The sequence below is a fragment of the Rhinoderma darwinii genome, chromosome 1 (assembly GCF_050947455.1).
Source record: "Rhinoderma darwinii isolate aRhiDar2 chromosome 1, aRhiDar2.hap1, whole genome shotgun sequence".
NCBI classification, from domain to species: domain Eukaryota; kingdom Metazoa; phylum Chordata; class Amphibia; order Anura; family Rhinodermatidae; genus Rhinoderma; species Rhinoderma darwinii.
The window spans coordinates 22,893,403-22,914,656 of record NC_134687.1 but is presented as its reverse complement, the minus strand read 5'-3'; the positions used below and the strand labels follow the sequence as shown (position 1 = coordinate 22,914,656).

The 21,254-nt window shown below is 49.9% G+C and overlaps 1 protein-coding gene across 1 annotated transcript in view; it reads right to left on the bottom strand.

Annotated features, from left to right (window-relative positions):
- Positions 1-21,254, bottom strand: part of LOC142748847 (vitamin D3 hydroxylase-associated protein-like) — a 33,881-nt gene that overhangs the window by 8,687 nt on the left and 3,940 nt on the right. The window contains exons 2-11 of the mRNA XM_075856154.1: positions 19,796-19,909; positions 17,227-17,370; positions 16,845-16,978; positions 15,969-16,175; positions 4,828-4,868; positions 4,229-4,353; positions 3,914-4,039; positions 2,947-3,041; positions 2,529-2,628; positions 1,477-1,520 (exon numbers count right to left, since the gene is read on the bottom strand). Of these exons, the coding sequence (XP_075712269.1) occupies positions 1,477-1,520; positions 2,529-2,628; positions 2,947-3,041; positions 3,914-4,039; positions 4,229-4,353; positions 4,828-4,868; positions 15,969-16,175; positions 16,845-16,978; positions 17,227-17,370; positions 19,796-19,909 (1,130 nt within the window). The remainder of the gene's footprint in view (positions 1-1,476; positions 1,521-2,528; positions 2,629-2,946; positions 3,042-3,913; positions 4,040-4,228; positions 4,354-4,827; positions 4,869-15,968; positions 16,176-16,844; positions 16,979-17,226; positions 17,371-19,795; positions 19,910-21,254) is intronic.

Sequence of the window (21,254 nt, the reverse complement as noted above, 5' to 3'; positions counted from 1 at the left end):
GGCGCTAGGAGCAGTACGTGAGGATGAATGCGTGAAGGAGTGCGTGAGGATGAATATGAGGAGGAGTGCGCGAGAAGGAGTGCGCGAGGATGAATATGAGGAGGAGTGCGCGAGAAGGAGTGCGCGAGGATGAATATGAGGAGGAGTGCGCGAGAAGGAGTGCGCGAGGATGAATATGAGGAGGAGTGCACGAGAAGGAGTGCGCGAGGATGAATATGAGGAGGAGTGTGCGAGGATGAATATGAGGAGGAGTGCGCGAGGATGAATATGAGGAGAGGAGTGCGTGCGGAGAAGTGCGAGAAGAGGAAAGGAGTGCGTACGGAGAAGTGCGAGAAGAGGAGGAGTGCGTGCGGAGAAGTGCGAGAAAAGGAGAGGAGTGCGTGCGGAGAAGAGTGCATGCGTGCGAGAAGAGGAGTGCGCGAGGACCAGTGCATGAAGATGAATATGAAGATGAGCGCGTGAGGAGGAGTGCGTGAGGATTAATATGAGGATGAGTGCGTGAGGAGGTATATGAGGAGGAGTGCATGAGGAGGAGTGTGTGAGGATGAATATTAGGAGGAGTGCGCGAGGAGTGTGTGAGGATGAATATTAGGAGGAGTGCGCGAGGAGGAGTGCGTGAGGATGAATATTAGGAGGAGTGCGCGAGGATGAATATTTGGAGGAGTACGTAAGGAGGAGTGCGTAAGGAGGAGTATGAGGGACTGCGTGAGGATGAATATGAGGAGGAGTGCGTGAGGAGGAGTGTGTGAGGATGAATGTGAGGGACTGCGTGAGTATGAATATGAGGAGGAGTGCGTGAGGTTGAATATGAGATGGAGTGCGTGAGGAGGAGTGCGTGAAGATGAATATGAGGAGGAGTGCATGAGGAGGAATATGAGGAGGAGTGCGTGAGGAGGAGTGTGTGAGGATGAATATTAGGAGGAGTGCGTGAGGAGGAGTGCGTGAGGATGAATATTTGGATGAGTACGTAAGGAGGAGTGTGTAAGGAGGAGTATGAGGGACTGCGTGAGGATGAATATGAGATGGAGTGCGTGAGGAGGAGTGTGTGAGGATGAATATGAGGAGGAGTGTGTGAGGATGAATATGAGGATGTGTGTGTGAGGAGGAGTACGTGAGGATGGGTGCACGAGAAAGAGTGCGTGAGGATGAATATGAGGGAGTGTGTGAGGAGGAGTGCGTGAGAATGAATAGCAGGAGGAGTGCGTGAGGATGAATATGAGGTGTTCGTGTGGAGGAGTGCGTGAGGATGAATATGAGGTGTGCTTGTGGAGGAGTGCGTGAGGATGAATATGAGGAGGAGGAGTGCGTGAGGATGAATATGAGGAGGAGTGCAAGAGTAGGAGTGCGTGAGGATGAATATGAGGAGGAGTGTGTGAGGATGAATATGAGGAGGAGGAGGAGTGCGTGCGGAGTGCGAGGTCAGAAGTACAAGGACGGGTGTGAACATTTGAATGGATATAACAGGACGGGTCTCACCTTGCTCCACATGCTGAATTTATGGTCCTGGAAATCCTGGGAAACTGCAAAGCAAAATAACGTGATTCAGTTACAGGAAAATTATGAAAAAGATTAGAAAAGTGCCAGTAACGAGGCCCATCCCACTGGTACTAAGGCCCCTCCCACTGCTAATCACATATTCATATCAATATCATCACCATTAATATAATCATCATCACCACAATTTTTAGGCCCGCTGTGTTTTTTTTTTTTAACATCTTTGCTTCCAATTATTAACCCCATAGGACCCATGCACATGACCGTAGATTATATCCGTAATTACGGACTCACTCATTTCTATAGACGACGGACACGTTCCTGTATATGTACGGGAATGGGTCCGGGCTGGAGAAAACTTCCGGAAATAGGACATGTTCTATTTTTGATTTTTGTTTATGGACCGCGCTTACATACTTTATAATGGGAGTATGGCCCGCAAATGTGGATGTCTCTCTGCGGCTGGCCGTAGCCGTAATACTGGACCGTGTGCGGGGGTCTTAAGGACCAAGCCCATTGCTGTGTTCATGACGGCAGGAACGTTTTTCATTGTGCCCGCTTTCCGTCAAACATATTTCTTTTTGAGTGTCACTCTGTGAGGGATTTGTTTTTGTGGGATAGTTGCAGAATTTTTAGGCATCCCCTTCAGGTACATAAGCGTGCGCGGTTCACCTTTAATAACACGTTTATTGCGCGGGTTGTTACGAGGATGATTAATACGTGTGCACCGATTACTTTTTAGGACTCTTTCCATTGAATAAATATTGTTCATTGTGATTTTCACATTTTATTAGACGATTATTTTTTATGGTCCTATCAGGAGCCTTTTATAACTAATGTAATATTGTGCTGCTGTGTTGTATTAAATATGATGAAGCTGGTATATAAGCTGCGGGATGGGGCTGCCACTATAGGGGAGGGTTCATGTGTTCCTGTGCTAATCATGAAGGAGAATTTCCACTGTAGTAATAACAACTGGGAACGTCGCCATCAAAAGTGTCTACATTTCCCTCAGACTTCCTGCGTCTACTCACAACAGGCCGGAGAATGAGGGCAAGCAACCTCTTGACCGCGCTCGGCATCCTAAGGAGAAGAAGAGACTCCTCCAGATTGGGGTCCACAATGTTCTGCTCACTGACGGGAATAGAAGATACAGGGAGGTTATGTGGATGACCCTGACACATGTGGGGTGCTCTGTGGCGGTGATATGGGACGTAGCCTGTAGATTCGTTACATCATCCAGCCATCTTTTCTTCAGTGATGTTGGACATGATATCAGGGCTGTTTTACAAGATCCTTCTGCTGCTCCATAATGGCATCGGCCTCTAGTAATAAAATGGCGGCTTTGTCCCAGGAAGAAGACTCTCCACCCAAACGCATCTACATAAGCACCTTACCCTAAACGTATGTGAACCCCAGTGTATGACCCCCGAACATATACAAAACACATACAACTTGTCTGCGAGAATTCTCCCTCCGTCTCCAAGCAGCAGCTTAAAGAATATCTCCAACATGTTGTCCACCCGCGGGGGGTTAAATGGGATGAGCTGAGGACAAATAGAAAAACGAAATAATTTATGGTCACAAACAAGTAAGAGATATCGGAGATGAATGTCTCCATGAAGTGCGGGTGCCTTAAGTCTGGAGGCTGCAGATAAAGCGCGCCCATGTATCCGGGACTTCCTGAGCACCGGGACCCCCTCACCCAGTCTGGAACAGTCACATGAGAAAACAAATCTTCAGCTTCTCCAAAATCCCTGAATACAGAACTGTTGACTATTAAGAGATTAATTAACGAGGCTTTAATGGTGGTAAATATAACCCAAAATATGAGTGGATCACCAGTTATCAGCTTTGTGGGTGTTCCGTCCAGTTGTATGAGGACCAGGAGCAGGCAGCGCTTATCAGGCCCAGTGTAGTCAGTTGTCCTTCCATCCCCCGACTTCCCATTCCCCATGATTGCTCTTTGGGGACTCCTGAACGAGTAATTATTAAACCAATTGTCTGCTCCAGTGATGACCATAGTAGTGTCTGCCCCAGTGATGACCATAGTAGTCTCATAGCAGTGTCTGCTACAGTGATGACCATAGTAGTGTCATAGCAAGGTCTGCCCCAGTGATGACCATAGTAGTGTCCAACCAGTGTCTGCTCCAGTGATGACCATAGTAGTGTCTGCCCCAGTGATGACCATAGTAGTCTCATAGCAATGTCTGCTCCAGTGAGGACCATAGTAGTCTCATAGCAATGTCTGCCCCAGTGATGACCATAGTAGTCTTATAGCAATGTGTGTACAGTGATGACCATAGTAGTGTTGTAGCAGTGAATAGTTCCGATTCGGGTATGTTGTGTCTGATGAGGGTGTTGTAACCCCATATACATAAACCTGTAACATGAATGGAATGACCCGTGTCCTCCTCACCTGGTGCCCGGCCTCCTCCAGAAGCTGCTTGGTCTCTAGGAGAACTCGTCTCATACTGGGATTGGGCTGAAAAAAGCCATCCTCCTGATAGTATCCGATGCGGAGAGGTGTGACGAAGGAGAACGTCTGCAGAACACAGGGCAGGGGAGGTTTAGGAAATACTAAAGAGATCACAAAGTAACGATATTACATAAAGAAAAAATACCCATCTACTCCGGGAAGCCCCATCATTGTATCTTCAGGGTCCCCGCCCCCCACCACTCCTCATCCTCCCCATGGACCCCTTTCATATAGAACATAATTTCATCTCACTACCTTCTCATTGAAATAAATTGGAGGAACACTTGGGTCAAGATGAAACATCTCGTCGCACCATAAAGCCTTCATGGTCAGCACCAGACTGTCCACGTCTCTCGCCATTGGCCCGATGCATAATGCCACTGAAATCAGAGACAAAAAAAAAAATGTGTAACTCATTCCCCCGCCACGTAACAGACACGTGTCACATGTCGCCCCCTATGGTCACTGACACCTCCTGCTCCCCTCACACCCGGAAGCTGGGATACAACATCCCACGTCACCTCATCCTTATTTATAGAGAAAACGTCAGCAGTGATCGGCAGGGTCCAGTATCGCAGCTCATCATTGACACATCTTCCACCACATGATGATATTGTGGCTGTCACTGACCTGTGTGAACTGGATCTAGATCATTAAGGTTACGTACAATTAACTGTGGATGACTCTGTTCTTCAGGTGCGGTGGATCTGTCTGACCGGTCTCCTATAGTTATTGAATTCACTTATTGCAGACTGCTTAAATAACAGAAACCCCTGACTGAGGTCACAATTCACACTGACGTATACGTCCGCTGAGCCGTCACTGCCAGTTATTCATCCCACAACGTACGTTACCTGAAAACATCCCATCAATACAGGGACGGACTCCGCACATGCTGCAAAATAAAGAGAAGTGGATAAGAAAGAGCGCAGCTGCCACATCCAATCATTAACCCTCCTCAGCCTGGGCCACACAAACTTCAAGATCCAGGGCGTCCAGCTGAGAACCCCCCCCCCCCCCCCCTACAACAACATTGGCCACATTTACATCTGATTTTGGGGAATATTGCTCTATTGCTCAGGACAAAAAGTTGCATCCACAAAGGCGCCAATTGTGATCTAAGATTTCCAAAATTCATCTTCTCACTCCAAAAAAAAAAAACAAACCGGAGAGGAAAATGGCCGTGGTCGGCTGTGAATGCACTTTTAGACTCATTTATTATCGAAGGCACAAAAATCTAGTTGCTTATAGCAGGAATAACGAAAAAACGGCAGCAGATTTATATAGAGACAAGCAAATTAGCGAACAAGGCGAAATTCTCCTCAACAGCCCTCTACAATTTCTGTAGTGTTATATATATATGAGTGTATACTGTATAATAATATCTATTTATATAGCGCCAACATATTAGGCAGCACTTTACAATTTAGAGGGAACATGAAACAAAACAATATCAGACATGACTTAAGGTATGTTTGATGCTTCCGCTATCTACGACCTTACACCCCAAACCCCAATAAGAGACCACACATGAATTTTGGTGTAAAGGCCACAGCAGCCATTTATTAAACACACCTTTTTTCTGAAAAAGAGCATAACCATAAACACATCATAACTCCATGATAACATCCTGCTCTATTTCCCAACTCCAGATAAAGGATCCTTGAAGGCACTTCAATCATTAAACTCCATCGTTTCCTTATTAGGTCTGGACCCCTTACCCTACAGCCGTTCTGCACCTGACCCGAGGGCACCAACCATGTCCAAGACCTCTCTCTCCCTTCCTGGGGACCCTGCCCATCAGGAATATATATGAGCTGGGTAACCACTCCCCAGCCCCTCCAATACTATCCCGGGTTAAACGCCCCGAGTTCTCTTGCAACAATCTCCATTGTTGCTTCTCCTTCTTACCATTCCGTGCCTCCAAAGACCCCTCCTCCTACCGCCACGACAATCATGTGTGACCCCTTACACATGATTGTCCCTCCACAACTGCAGGGCTTTCTCCATGCCCTCCTTAATGTCCAGGGTCCACATATCCAGACCCACCTCGTTTAGATGAACACCATCCGCCCTGAGGAAACCTACCTCTCTGCCCTCCAACTCCTTATGCCGCACCACAACACCGCCATTGCGTGCCACAAATCTGCCAACTACCTTGTTGACCTTTGCTCGCGCTTTGTTTAAGCTATGTACGGAACGTGCCTGCCGCCACACCTTGCGAGCCACAATATCAGACCATACAATAACCACTCCTGGGAACGCCGACCACAACCGCAAAAGGTCAATCTTCACATCCCTCACTAAATCCCTGGACGACCGAATGCCCAAATCATTGCCGCCAAGGTGCACCACTAAGATATCCGGCGCCCTGTCCAAACCCGCATAAAATTGTACCTCTGGTAGCAGCCTACACCACAGCATGCCCCGCAGGCCCAACCATCTGACCTGCACTTCTGCGTGATCCATGCCCAACTGCCGTCCGGCCGGACGAACATCTGCACGCACACCTCCCCAGTGCACGTAGGAGTGCCCCATGATCCAAATCAAGCAGGGACCTGCACCTAAAACAACACAAAACAACAACGTAACTACTCCATATCCACCTCCAGCACATCTTATCTCCACCGCCTCACAGCAAATGAGGCCGCACATACAACCTATATCGGTCTGACTCCCACCTACCGATCTTCTTAACCATCGCCGGGGATAAACCCCACCGAGCTGCTTCCGTAGCTGCGCCAATTCTAAAAGAATGAGAGCTAAAACCTGCTCCACCTCTGCCAGACAACAGGATACATTTTTTGAACACCTGTGAAAACTGGAATTTTGACAGAGACAGCCCGTCTGCATGAACCAACAAGGATGCCGGGCCCTCAGGCCTCACCGCAACAAACTCCCGAAAACCGCGGACCGGGCACCCCCGCGACCCAGGTAACTCATACAAGCGCACCACAAAACCTCTTCCCTCCTGATCTGTCTTAGATCTACGGAGCAAACAAGAAAGGCAGGAGCCATCCAAATCCACATCAGCGTACAATAAACCCCCTGCCACACTCTTACTGGCCGACACCAACTCCGATATCCAGAACGCCCCAAAGAAAGCCAAAGAAAAGGCCAGTGTAAATAGCCGTACTTCAAATGCTGAAACACAAACCTCCCTCAACAAATCACAAATCGCTACCAACAGCTCAAATGACACCGGCTTCCTGAGATCCCTAACCGCGGAACCCCTCCTGAAACCCTTCATTGCCTGCCGCACCAGAAAGGACTTAGTCACGTCCTCCTCACCTTTCTTCTTGAACCAAAAAGCCAAGGCCGACAAACTCCGAGCGACCGTTGCTGCAGACGACCCCTCACTGTACGCCTTTCCTATAAAATACAGCAAACACGCCTGCCGATCTGCAATACCTGCCTGCGCATTTTCCAACAACGCCTCCCATACCTGCCATACCGCACTGTACCTCTGCCACGTAACCGCACTAACCGACCTTTCCACGAGCGACATCGCCATTGTCACACCACCTTCCACAGATGCTCTGGACAAGGCAGGCCATGAGACTCCGCCCCCGGCGCCAGCAGACGAAACCTGTCCCACTGTTGACGAGAAAGGGAATCAGCCACAGAATTCAGCACCCCAGGAATATGCACTGCCACAAAATGCGCATTCAACATCAGACCTCTCAAAACTAAATGTCACAATAGCCGCACGACTGGCGGAGAATTAGCTGTCTGCGCATTAACAGCCTGAACGACACCCAGATTGTCACATACGAAACGCACTCTCCGGTCCCGCAGACAATCCCCCCACAACTCCGCCGCCACCACAATCGGGAACAATTCCAGCAGAGCCAAGTTACGGACAAAACCACATTCATGCCAAGCATCTGGCCAAACTCCTGCACACCACTGCCCCTGGAAATAAGCCCCAAATCCACAAGCACCTGACGCATCAGTATACAGCTCCAAGTCCACACTAGACACCGGCTGATACATGAGCACCGACCGCCCATTATAGGTCTGCAAAAACTCCCCCCACACCAACAAGTCAGCTTTCAACTCCGCCGACAACCTAATGAAATGATGAGGGGAATGCACCCCTGCGGTAGCACTTGCCAATCGCCTGCAAAACACCCGCCCCATGGGCATAATCCTACAAGCAAAATTCAAATGCCCCAACAAGGATTGCAAGTCCCGCAACTGTATTTTCTTCCTGCGCAGCGCACTCGCCACCAACTCTCTCATCTCCAGCAACTTATCATCAGGCAAGCGACACTCCATATTATCTGAATCAATCATGATTCCCAAAAACTTAATGACCGTCGTGGGTCCCTCAGTTTTTTCAGGCGCCAGAGGTACCCCAAAATCCCTTGCCACTCTCTCCATAGTGTGTAGCAATCCTGCACACACATAGGTACCCGGCGGCCCGATAAACAGGAAATCATCCAGATAATGCAGGGCAGATTGCACCTGCGCCTCCCGACGGACCACCCACTCCAAAAACGTGCTAAACATCTCAAAATAAGCGCATGAAATGGAGCAGCCCATCGGGAGGCAACAATCCACGAAATATTCCTCCTGCCAATAACATCCCAGCAAACAAAAACTATCCGGATGCACCGGCAATAAACGAAAAGCGGCCTCAATGTCAGTTTTCGCTAACAGAGAGCCCTTCCCGTATTTCCGAACCCAAACAACCGCCGCATCAAAGTTAGTGTAACTAACCGCGCACAGTGCCGGATCAATGCCGTCATTCACCGACTCGCCTTCCGGATAAGACAAGTGATGAATAAGGCGGAATTTATTCACCTCCTTTTTTGGAACCAAACCTAACGGGGAAACACGCAAATTCTGAACAGGCGGGGAGGAAAACGGACCCGCCATGCGGCCCAAAGCCACCTCCTTCAGCAGCTTATCCGTAACCAGATCAGGCCGCGCCAAAGCAGACGACAAATTACGGACTACCCCATCACGTCCAACCGACGTACAAGGAATCCGAAAACCTTCTGAAAATCCTAACCACAACAAATCCGCCACTTTCCTATTTGGATAGCCCCTTAAAAACGGGAGCATCCTTTCCACCCTCACCGGCGTCGCCCCTCTTCTGCTCAGCATCTCCCTGCCTGCCCTTATGCTTCTTGAAGCATCTGGACAAACCATGGGCGCCTCCGCAACCGGAGCACTCGTGCTTGTACCTACAATCTGGGCCGAACTTGCAATGCCCCTCATTATACTGCCAGCAACACCCCTTTCCTGAGGATCCTGACCGACCCGCTGCTGACCCCTGACCGCCGGCCGCATCCCGAAAGGGCTGCTGCCCCTGTTTTGGCGCAGACATCAGACGCATCCATAAACTGATATCCTTGTGATCCCATCGCAACGACGGGCGCACCGACTTCCGCTGACGAAACTGTTCGTCATACCGCAACCACGCATTACCACCGTATACACGATACGCCTCCCCTACCAAATCCATATAACAGAATAGCGCCGAACAGTTCTCCGGCGCCTTCTCACCCACCACACTAGCCAAGATAGCGAAGGCCTGCAGCCAATTCGCAAAAGTCCGTGGAATCAAACGATACCGCCGCCGCTCCTCCTCCTCCTCCTTCTTACTTTCATCCGGTTTCCACCGGTCCAAATTAAACTTCTCTAACGGCAGCAAAGAAAAAATCTCAACATATTCATCTTTCCATATCTTTTCCCTAATTTCCACCTTCAAATGTGCATCCAGCGGGCACTCAAAACACACATAAACCTCACCTTTAGCGGCGTCAGCCAAACGCACATCCTCCACCACCTTCTTAGCTGTACTAGCCGCCTCGTCAACCGCTTTTCCCACAGCCACTACGGCACCCACAACCGGCGCCACTTCACTAACACCCGCAATCACTGCCGCAATTGCACCAGAAATCGCCTCATTAGCAACCGCACTCCCTGCCGCACTAGCAAACGCCTCACTAGCAGCGCCCCATACCCTCGCTGGCGACTGCTCTACGCCTGGCACAATTCTCCTAAAATACTCCTGCATCCCTCTAAACAACAATTGCATCTGTGACATTGACAACATCCCCCCCACATCCCCCCCACACATCCCCGTCACCACATCCGTGGTAGACTCACCCGGCCGTCCCTGAGGTGACCTCCCAGCGGACGCGTCCATCACTCCCGATAATCCAGGCGTCGGTCGTGACGATCCTGGGGAGTGGTGCTCCTGCACCCCACGCTCCCCGTAGCTCCCCGCACTTCCAGTCGCTGCTGCTCTAGGCTCCGCGGAATGCGGCCCGTCCACGATCCTGCCACCCCCTGGTGGCGTGGCATATTCAGAACGACAGCCCTGCCGATCCAGTCCTTCTGCAGGGCTGTCAAAATAAAATCTTCTTGTCGTTGTCGCTGCCTGTATAGCAGACCGCTGCCCCCCCTCGTCCGGATGGGGCCCGGCGTCACTCCAAGAAGTTGCCCGGGTACCTCCGGTCGCTGTCGCCGCCGCACGCCTCCCTGCTCCTGCAGGAGGCGATCTCGCTCCCCATCTAGATGCCGCCCGCCTCTTCCTACGGGTCGGTGCTGGTGTCCTGATGTCTGTACGCTGAGCTCCTCCGGCACCTGGAGCATCGGCGCCGGAGAAAGCCGTCACTTCCGGACCTGCGCGCGCATCCGGCCCAGCGCGCACATCCGGTCCTGTGCGCGCATCCGGTCTTGCGCGCGCATCCGGTCCCGCCTCCACTTCCGGCGTTGTTGTTGAAGACAGGAGGGAGGAAGATGGCCGCCGCGGCCCCCCCCCTCCTGTCACCTCCGGTCTCGCCCGCCTGATGGGATTCCTCCCTGACCTCCGTGGACCGTCGCCAGGGTGCAGCTCCGGACCAGCAGGAGGAGGAGGGTCCCTGGAGGGGCTCCCTCGGCGCCGACCAGACCGAGGCGTCTCTGCAGATGAAGGCCTCTCCTGAGGCCTGGAACGCCTGCTGCTGCGTCCCTCACTCTCCTCTCCAGCCGCTGGAACAGGAGGAAGAGCCCCGGCAATCAGCGCATCCAGCCATCCCACGCCGTGCTGCATCGCTGCATCCCGGATCCTGGCCATCGTTGACTCCATTGCCGCTTCCATCAGGTAAGTAAAATTATTTATCTGTATATTTTTCTTTTCACTATAATAACAGGACAAAACTTTCTCCTGTTGTCCAGCGGGAAAGAGGGCTGCCTCTTCCCCGCATGGACTTATATACTTTATTCTCCACCCACCACATATAGATACATTTTGCCCCATGCCCCTTTCACATAACCCTCCAATCCCTATAAATATAGCCTAAAACATAATACCTAGAACATAATAGCCTAGAACTCCCAAACACCTAGTCATGCGCTTCCTTCATTACGGCTGCGCCTACATTACGCTGGGCTTACTTTACATAGTGACAAAGTTCATTTACAATTCAAACCTTTCCTTTACTTCCCCTTTCCCATCCCTTGGTTGAACTTGATGGACATGTGTCTTTTTTCAACCGTACAAACTATGTACAAACTATGTAACTATGTAACCTGAGGAGTGAGGACACAAGAGCTTACAATCTATGAGGAAATAAGGGAGACACAAAGTGTAACAGTCAGGGGCGTAACTAGGAAAGACTGGGCCCCATAGCAAACTTTTGACTGGGGCCCCCCCTCCCCTGGGTGTCACATAACCCCCCCTTGTAGATAGTGCCTTTTTTACAGCCCCCCCTGTAGATAACGCCATACAGCCCCCTCTGTAGATATCTACAAGGGGGTCTGTATGGCGTTCTCTACAAGGGGGGCTGTATGGCGTTCTCTACAAGGGGGGTCTGTATGGCGTTCTCTACAAGGGGGGTCTGTATGGCGTTCTCTACAAGGGGGGTCTGTATGGCATTCTCTACAAGGGGCGGGGGTCTGTATGGCATTCTCTACAAGGGGCGGGGGTCTGTATGGCATTCTCTACAAGGGGCGGGGGTCTGTATGGCATTCTCTACAAGGGGCGGGGGTCTGTATGGCGTTCTCTACAGGGGGGGGTCTGTATGGCGTTCTCTACAGGGGGGTCTGTATGGCGTTCTCTACAGGGGGGTCTGTATGGCGTTCTCTACAGGGGGGTCTGTATGGCGTTCTCTACAGGGGGGTCTGTATGGCGTTCTCTACGGGGGGGGGGGGGGTCTGTATGGCATTCTCTACAAGGGGCGGGGGTCTGTATGGCGTTCTCTACAGGGGGGGGGTCTGTATGGCGTTCTCTACAGGGGGGGGGTCTGTATGGCGTTCTCTACAGGGGGGTCTGTATGGCGTTCTCTACAGGGGGGTCTGTATGGCGTTCTCTACAGGGGGGTCTGTATGGCGTTCTCTACAGGGGGGTCTGTATGGCGTTCTCTACGGGGGGGGGGGTCTGTATGGCATTCTCTACAAGGGGCGGGGGTCTGTATGGCATTCTCTACAAGGGGCGGGGGTCTGTATGGCATTCTCTACAAGGGGCGGGGGTCTGTATGGCATTCTCTACAGGGGGGGGGTCTGTATGGCGTTCTCTACAGGGGGGGGTCTGTATGGCGTTCTCTACAGGGGGGGGTCTGTATGGCGTTCTCTACAGGGGGGGGTCTGTATGGCGTTCTCTACAGGGGGGGGGGGGTCTGTATGGCGTTCTCTACAGGGGGGGGGGGGGTCTGTATGGCGTTCTCTACAGGGGGGGGCTGTATGGCGTTCTCTACAGGGGGGGGCTGTATGGCGTTCCCTACAGCGCCCGTCCCCCCGTAGGGAACGCCATGCAGCGCCCGTCCCCCCGTAGGGAACGCCATGCAGCGCCCGTCCCCCCGTAGGGAACGCCATGCAGCGCCCGTCCCCCCGTAGGGAACGCCATGCAGCGCCCGTCCCCCCGTAGGGAACGCCATACAGCGTCCGTCCCCCCGTAGGGAACGCCATACAGCGTCCGTCCCCCCGTAGGGAACGCCATACAGCGTCCGTCCCCCCGTAGGGAACGCCATACAGCGTCCGTCCCCCCGTAGGGAACGCCATACAGCGTCCGTCCCCCCGTAGGGAACGCCATACAGCGTCCGTCCCCCCGTAGGGAACGCCATACAGCGTCCGTCCCCCCGTAGGGAACGCCATACAGCGTCCGTCCCGCCGTAGGGAACGCCATACAGCGTCCGTCCCGCCGTAGGGAACGCCATACAGCGTCCGTCCCCCCGTAGGGAACGCCATACAGCGTCCGTCCCCCCCGTAGGGAACGCCATACAGCGTCCGCCCCCCCGTAGGGAACGCCATACAGCGTCCGTCCCCCCGTAGGGAACGCCATACAGCGTCCGTCCCCCCGTAGGGAACGCCATACAGCGTCCGTCCCCCCGTAGGGAACGCCATACAGCGTCCGTCCCCCCGTAGGGAACGCCATACAGCGTCCGTCCCCCCGTAGGGAACGCCATACAGCGTCCGTCCCCCCGTAGGGAACGCCATACAGCGTCCGTCCCCCCGTAGGGAACGCCATACAGCGTCCGTCCCCCCGTAGGGAACGCCATACAGCGTCCGTCCCCCCGTAGGGAACGCCATACAGCGTCCGTCCCCCCGTAGGGAACGCCATACAGCGTCCGTCCCCCCGTAGGGAACGCCATACAGCGTCCGTCCCCCCGTAGGGAACGCCATACAGCGTCCGTCCCCCCGTAGGGAACGCCATACAGCGTCCGTCCCCCCGTAGGGAACGCCATACAGCGTCCGTCCCCCCGTAGGGAACGCCATACAGCGTCCGTCCCACCGTAGGGAACGCCATACAGCGTCCGTCCCACCGTAGGGAACGCCATACAGCGTCCGTCCCCCCGTAGGGAACGCCATACAGCGTCCGTCCCCCCGTAGGGAAAGCCATACAGCGTCCGTCCCCCCGTAGGGAACGCCATACAGCGTCCGTCCCCCCGTCCCTAATAAAAGACATGTATCCCCTATCCACAGGATAGGGGATACATGTGTGATCGCTTGCAGCAATCGGGAGAACGGGGGACTGAAAGTCCCCCAAGTTCTCCATGACTAACCTGCGCACAAGCGGGACCGGCGCTCCATTCATTTCTCCGGAGCTGCCGACACAGACCCCGGAAGTCTGAGGTTTGTGATGTAGAACTTCAGGGGACTTTCAGTCCCCTGTTCTCCCTATCGCTGCAGGTGATCACACATGTATCCCCTATCCTGTGGATAGGGGATACATGTCTTTTGTTTAATGGCAGAGCGGGGAGATACCTCCCTGCTCTGCCGTAGTGTTCAGTGGCGTCCTGCAGTAGCAGCCATAGCGGCTGCTAGCGGAGCCTTCGGCCATGGTGGGGGCCCTTGTCGTGGGCGGTAGTTACACCACTGGTAACAGTGTTTGTTCTGTACAATAGTCCATTTTTCTACACATGGGGTGGTACACATAAAGCTGCATGAGCCGGTCACCAGCCAGTATCCGTGTATGACGGACATGAAGAGAAGTCGTGTGAGGGAATCTTATTCTGATGACTAACCTAAAAGGAGGGCCATGGAAAGGAGTCTGATTAGGGAATGTTATAGGCCTGTCTAAATAGATGTGTTTTCGGGGCACGTTTAAAACTGTGGATATTGAGAATTAATCTGATTGTCTGTGGTAGCGCATTCCAGAGGACGGGTGCAGCATGAGAGAAATCCTGGAGACGGGAGTGGGAGGTTCGGATTATGGAGGTTTTTAATCTAAGGTTGTTAGCAGAACGTAGAGCCCGAGTAGGCTGGTAGATAAACATGAGGGGGGAGATGTAAGGAGGTGCAGCACTGGGGAGAGCTTTGTGGGTGAGAGTAATAAGTTTGAATTTTATTCTGAAGGGGATGGGCAACCAGTGCAGTGACTGGCACAGGGTAGAGGCGTTGGTGTAGCTGTTGGTTATAAATATGAGCCTGGCTGCTGCATTGAGGATGATTGGAGAGGGAAGACCGACTAGTAATGAGTTACAGGAGTCAAGACGAGAGTGAATCAGAGCAACAATGAGAGTTTTGGCGGTTTCCTCCGTAAGAAAGAGCGGCGTTATCTACAGGGGTGGGCCGCATGGCGTTATCTACAGGGGGGGCCGCATGGCGTTATCTACAGGGGGGGGCTGTATGGCATTATCTACAGGGGGGGCTGTATGGCATTATCTACAGGGGGGGCTGTATGGCATTATCTACAGGGGGGGCTGTATGGCATCATCTACAGGGGGGCTGTATGGCATCATCTACAGGGGGGCTGTATGGCATCATCTACAGGGGGGCTGTATGGCATTATCTACAGGGGGGCTGTATGGCATTATCTACAGGGGGGCTGTATGGCATTATCTACAGGGGGGCTGTATGGCATTATCTACAGGGGGGCTGTATGGCATTATCTACAGGGGGGCTGTATGGCATTATCTACAGGGGGGCTGTATGGCATTATCTACAGGGGGGCTGTATGCCGCCATCTACAGGAGGTTGTGTATGGCGCCATCTATAGGGGGCGCTTTGTGTTGGAATCTATAGGGAGGCACTATCTACAAGGGGGGGGGGGGGCCCAGCCAAAAGTTTGCTATGGAGCCCAGTCTTTCCTAGTTATGCCCCTGATGTGTGTATCTTCTGTATGTATACTGTATTGGTATATACACACACACACACACACACACACACACACACACACACAGTATGTGTGTATATATATGTGTGTGTGAATATGACTGTATACTGTTTGTATGTATATTATTGTATGTATATATATATATATATATATATATATATATATATATATATATATGAGTGTATATACATATACACACACTGTATGTGTATATGACTGTATACTGTATGTGTGTATATGATTGTATACTGTATGTGTATTTTCTACATATGAGTGTATACATGTTCTTATTCTGTATGTGCATATTTCCTTTATACTGTATGCGTGTATACTGTATGTGTTTGGGTATGTATATGTGTGTGTATTTTCTATATATGAGTGTATACATGTTCTTATTGTGTATGTGTATATTTCCTGTATACTGTGTACATGAATGGTTCTTACCTTAGTCTATTTGGAGTTGGCTTAAATCCAGCGATTCCACAGAAGCTGGCCGGGAGACGGATGCTGCCAGCAATGTCACTTCCAATGCCAAGAATGGAACCTCCACTGCCAATCAACGCACCTTCCCCCCCGGAGGATCCTGCGGCTCCCTTGGCTTTGTTATGGGGGTTTAAAGTGAGTCCATATATTGGGTTACTGGTTTCATAGCTGAAAGGGAAAGATGGGCAGGGTTATAATTATCTCTGTACTAAGACACCAATACCCCATGTGTCGTACAAATGAGGACTATAGAGCTGGAACCGGACCAAAGGCCCTTCTAAGCGGGTCAATTATCAGGCAAACGAGCGCTCACAGAAGGCTCGTTCCCGATAATTACCCAGTGTAAACAACGATCAGCCGAACATCAGCAGATTGAATAGATTTAAATGCAGATACTTTTATCATTGTTGTGAGGACCTCTTGGTGTGTAAACAATGCACCGCCGACCTGATAGAAATGTATGGGATCGAGTGATCGTAGTAAAGGGCGATCATCCCCACACTAGATCCTTGTGAAAGGAGACAACAAGCGCCGATCAACGAGCGGTCTCCTCACGTCAGACCATGTAATAGGACCTTAAGGCTTAATGATATGAGAAGACTCCCCTCAATGAAGACAATAACCAAGGAGAGGAGGTCACCTCAGAAAACATGAAGACAACACAGAAGACTGGAGACACAAACACAAGATAGAAGGTTCTGGCAGAACAGGGAGCCAGGAGGATGAAGAGGAGGATGCTGTGTGAAGGCCATGTATGTCTAAAGAGGATGATGGGATTTGTAGTCTAGTGTAATTAACTTGGATGTGGTCTCAAAGTCTCAGTTACTTTGTACTTACCAGAATAGAGCCTGCGGAACATTTGTCTTGGTAAATACAATGGCCCCCTGCTTCTTCAAGACATTGACGATTACGCTGTCCTCCTTCTCCAGAACATCAAGATATTGGACCAAGCCACAGGTGGAAGGGTGACCCTAAAATTACACCCAGACATCTGGTGAGGAATCCCTGCTCCATCGCAGAATTGTCTTCCAGGAGACTATTTTAATTTCTGCATATCTCAGTCCTTTCCCAAAGAGATAACAATCTAATCATATATAGATGATAATGGGGTGACCAACTAATTTATATATATATATATATATATATATATATATATATATATATAAAAAAGTGTCTCTGCCCCATGTGGGGTATTATGAACCTTTCGTGTGACCATTACCTGATAACCAACATGTTCCTTTATAGAGACAGGGACTCCATACAGGGGACCCCTCACCCGATGCTCTCTCAGTCCCTCCAACTGAGCCTGACAGTCAGACAAGAAAATTGTCACACAGTTGAAGTTGTCATTCACTTCCAGGGCCTAAAGTAAAGAGAAGAACATATAAAACCTGATATCTGGAACCTGAGACAGGGAGGGAACATATAAACCTGATATCTGGAGCCTGAGACAGAGAGGGAACATATAAACCAGATATCTGGAGCCTGAGACAGAGAGGGAACATATAAACCAGATATCTGGAGCCTGAGACAGAGAGGGAACATATAAACCAGATATCTGGAGCCTGAGACAGAGAGGGAACATATAAACCAGATATCTGGAGCCTGAGACAGGGAGGGAACATATAAACCAGATATCTGGAGCTTGAGACAGGGAGGGAGCATATAAACCAGATATCTGGAGCCTGAGACAGGGAGGGAGCATATAAACCAGATATCTGGAGCCTGAGACAGGGAGGGAACATATAAACCAGATATCTGGAGCTTGAGACAGGGAGGGAGCATATAAACCTGATATCTGGAGCTTGAGACAGGGAGGGAACATATAAACCTGATACCTGGAGCCTGAGACAGGGAGGGAACATATAAACCAGATATCTGGAGCCTGAGACAGAGAGGGAACATATAAACCAGATACCTGGAGCCTGAGACAGGGAGGTAACATATAAACCAGATATCTGGAGCCTGAGACAGAGAGGGAACATATAAACCAGATATCTGGAGCCTGAGACAGGGAGGGAACATATAAACCAGATATCTGGAGCCTGAGACAGGGAGGGAACATATAAACCAGATATCTGGAGCTTGAGACAGGGAGGGAAAAAATAAACCCGTTATTTGGTACTTCGACAAGGGAGGGAAACAAAGATAGTTAAGCAGTTTGCAACCTTGGGAAAAACATGTTACGCATTCTCTATTAGGAGTCTGTTCCCATCCGCCATGTGTTACCCAGAAAATTTAAAGGGGCTTCAACTCCAGATATAAAATAGCTGTATAAAAGTTTTAACTCCTTCCAAGTGTCTCCATTTATTGCATATTTGTCACAAGGACCAATTTCTGATCCGTAAACACAATGTCAATTTAAAGAATGGAACATACAGATTTGCATCACACAGGATGGGATTGTAACGCTCTTATCACCCAAGTGAAAAAGTATCTGCCCCCTTACAAGGAAAGAATTACAAAAACTTCCTATAATTTCAGCCTTTCATGTTGCTGTTGATTTTAGACCGCACTATAAACTGAACCATGAAAATAAAGAAGTCACCACAAACATTCTAGACAAATAATGTTACTGAAATCTCAGTCTGGAGAGGGTCACACAGGCCTTGGAGCAGTGGTGAATCTTCCCAGGACTGGCCAATAATTACTGCAGCGACACCTCATCCTGGAAGTGACAGAACCTCCCAGGAGACCTGCAGCCCCAGGACCTGGACAATAGTGAGGAATCCATGAATTCTGCACAGGACCAGAAGAAGAAGACCGGTCATTTGTCCATAAGATGAAGTGTCATTAGGTCCAATAGTAAGACACGGATCCAGAACACAAGAAGAATTCTCCATGTGACTATGAGGAGACACAGCATCAAAGTTCTGGGGTCTTGGAACCAACTGAGATCACAACAAGCACAAAACAGAGTTGGTCGGCTCATCAGACCTGGATATTCACTGGGCATCAGAGGTAAAAGGGGTTAACTCATGAAGACAATTCCAGGGGGAAGCCGCATCTAGCCATTCATTTCCCCTGCAGTGGCCGAATGAAGCGTAGCATAACATGCCGAAAAGAGTTGCTTTCTGTCCTGGTACATAAAGGGGGAATTTTGAGTGTGGGACCCCCTCTATAACATCCATATGGACAAGGGTTGCTGAGGTCAGATATATCTTATTTAACCGTATTCACTATGTAACTTGTCCACTTAAAGTGCTGAAACCCGGCTGGTTGTCATAGGGTCCAGAACTGAAGAAAATCTGTAGTCCAAGAACTTCCCGACAACAAACATAGAGAAAAGATTATTGTAAGTGTCTGGAGGAAATTCTTACTGCTAAGGGGTAAAACTTTTTGGAACCAGCAGGAATGGGCATTTTCCCAGCACAGATTGACATCTCTTATGTCTGATCATGTATGGACCCATCACCACCAGTACACCATCTGCCAAGTGAACATGGCGAGCAGAGACACTGCCTTTACATGTACTAAGCAGCTCACTGACATCATCCTGGGACCATGCAATGATAGGAATGATTGTCCCAGTTGCTGATCATTTCACTGGTGGCCATTACTGTTGTGTTTTCTTCTTATAGGACTGATGCGTTAATCAAAAACAAGCAAGAAGTAAAGCGGCTACAGCTGAAGAAGCACATCCCCATTACCTGTCCTTTTAGTCCCATAAACATAAAACTAATAGTCACAGATCGCCTTTCACGGTGGAATCATTGACCCTATGGGCATAAATAGCAATCCCCAACCCGTGTAGTTGCAGTTATGTGACCCCATAGGGAACCATTCACCTTCTCTATATAAGAATAGAGGACGCTCTCCGGAGTCAGGGACCCATGCTTTAGCTTCTCGGTCAGCTCCACCAACGTCAGCTCTCGGATAGTCCTGCCGTCCACTTCAGGATTCTACAAGAGCAGATGAGAGAAGAAAAAGGAGAGAAGAAAAATCTGCCTTTTACTACTTGCATGTTTTATTTTTTTTCTGGAAAGACATCGGCCTATATTAAGATCCAAACCAACATTGGCCGTAAATCTTGCAGAAAGACCGATGATGGCAGCAAGAAGACGGAGAAACTAAAGGCCCGGAGCCATTATGTGCCTCAGACATTGAAACCGTTTAGCTCCCGGGGACCTAGGCAAGGACGCTAGCCCTGTGGGGATGCCCTGGGCCAATATTTGTCGAGCAACAACCTTCATGTCAGTTGATGGTACAAAACAGTTAAAAATGAGACAACATCTTGTGTAGCACAACACACGTCATTTATTACCCTACATATGGCTGCTTGAAGGTGTATGTAGGCCTGACCTCTAGAGAACGTAGACCCATCCCACAGAGCACGTGCGAGATATTAAGGGTGTTAGTACCATTGAGGAACCTACACACTAGAAGATTTTACCAAGGCACCATGGGTGCAATCCTAGAACACTACAAGTCCGTGGGATTGACCTTATACATTGTGGCATCAGAGGAGAAAACTCAAAGAAGGTTTTGGGTCGAAGAAAGTTCTAACAGATTGTCACATTGGGATCTATGACACCCTTATGGATGAAGTGAGAAATTGAGCTTTGTTCCGTTTCTATTAATATCCCGGCCACTTAGTATATTTTAATAATTGTGTCTTGTTTTATGTTTCCATTAGGTATTGACTTGATATCTCCCCTTTTTCTACCTTATTGTCCTTGATGGGAGAATGGCAGCGATTTGTTTGAATTGATATTGTCATTATATATGAAGATTGAGGATTAATAACACTTCGCTCCGCCTTGTTCTACCTTCTTTGTTCCCTTTTACAACCTTTACCATATCCCCTCCCCCTCCCCAATTATGTCTTCTACTTATCGCAGTTCTAGAGATGAGGTATATTGCCTTTTTAACAGTCATGGCTGGATGGATTCATTTGAGGGGGGGGGGGGGGCATATATAATTTTTTTCCGGTGAAAATGTTTTTACTTTTCGAAAATGTCCTTAACTTTATTTAGATGTGCATTGTGCATCTTTTGAGGTGTGTGTGTGTGTGTGTGTGTGTAAACAATCTATCTACATTCCCCAAACTGCTACAATGTATATATGTGTGTAAATATGCGTATGTATAGTATGCGTCTGTGTATAGTGTACATCCATACTGTTTACTATGTGTGTGTATATATATATATATAGAGAGAAAAACGAAAAGATCCAGCAGCACCGGTTAAAGGACGTGGGTGCAGGCCCCAGGGAGCAGACCAGGCTCTCAGTATCAACAGAAATCCA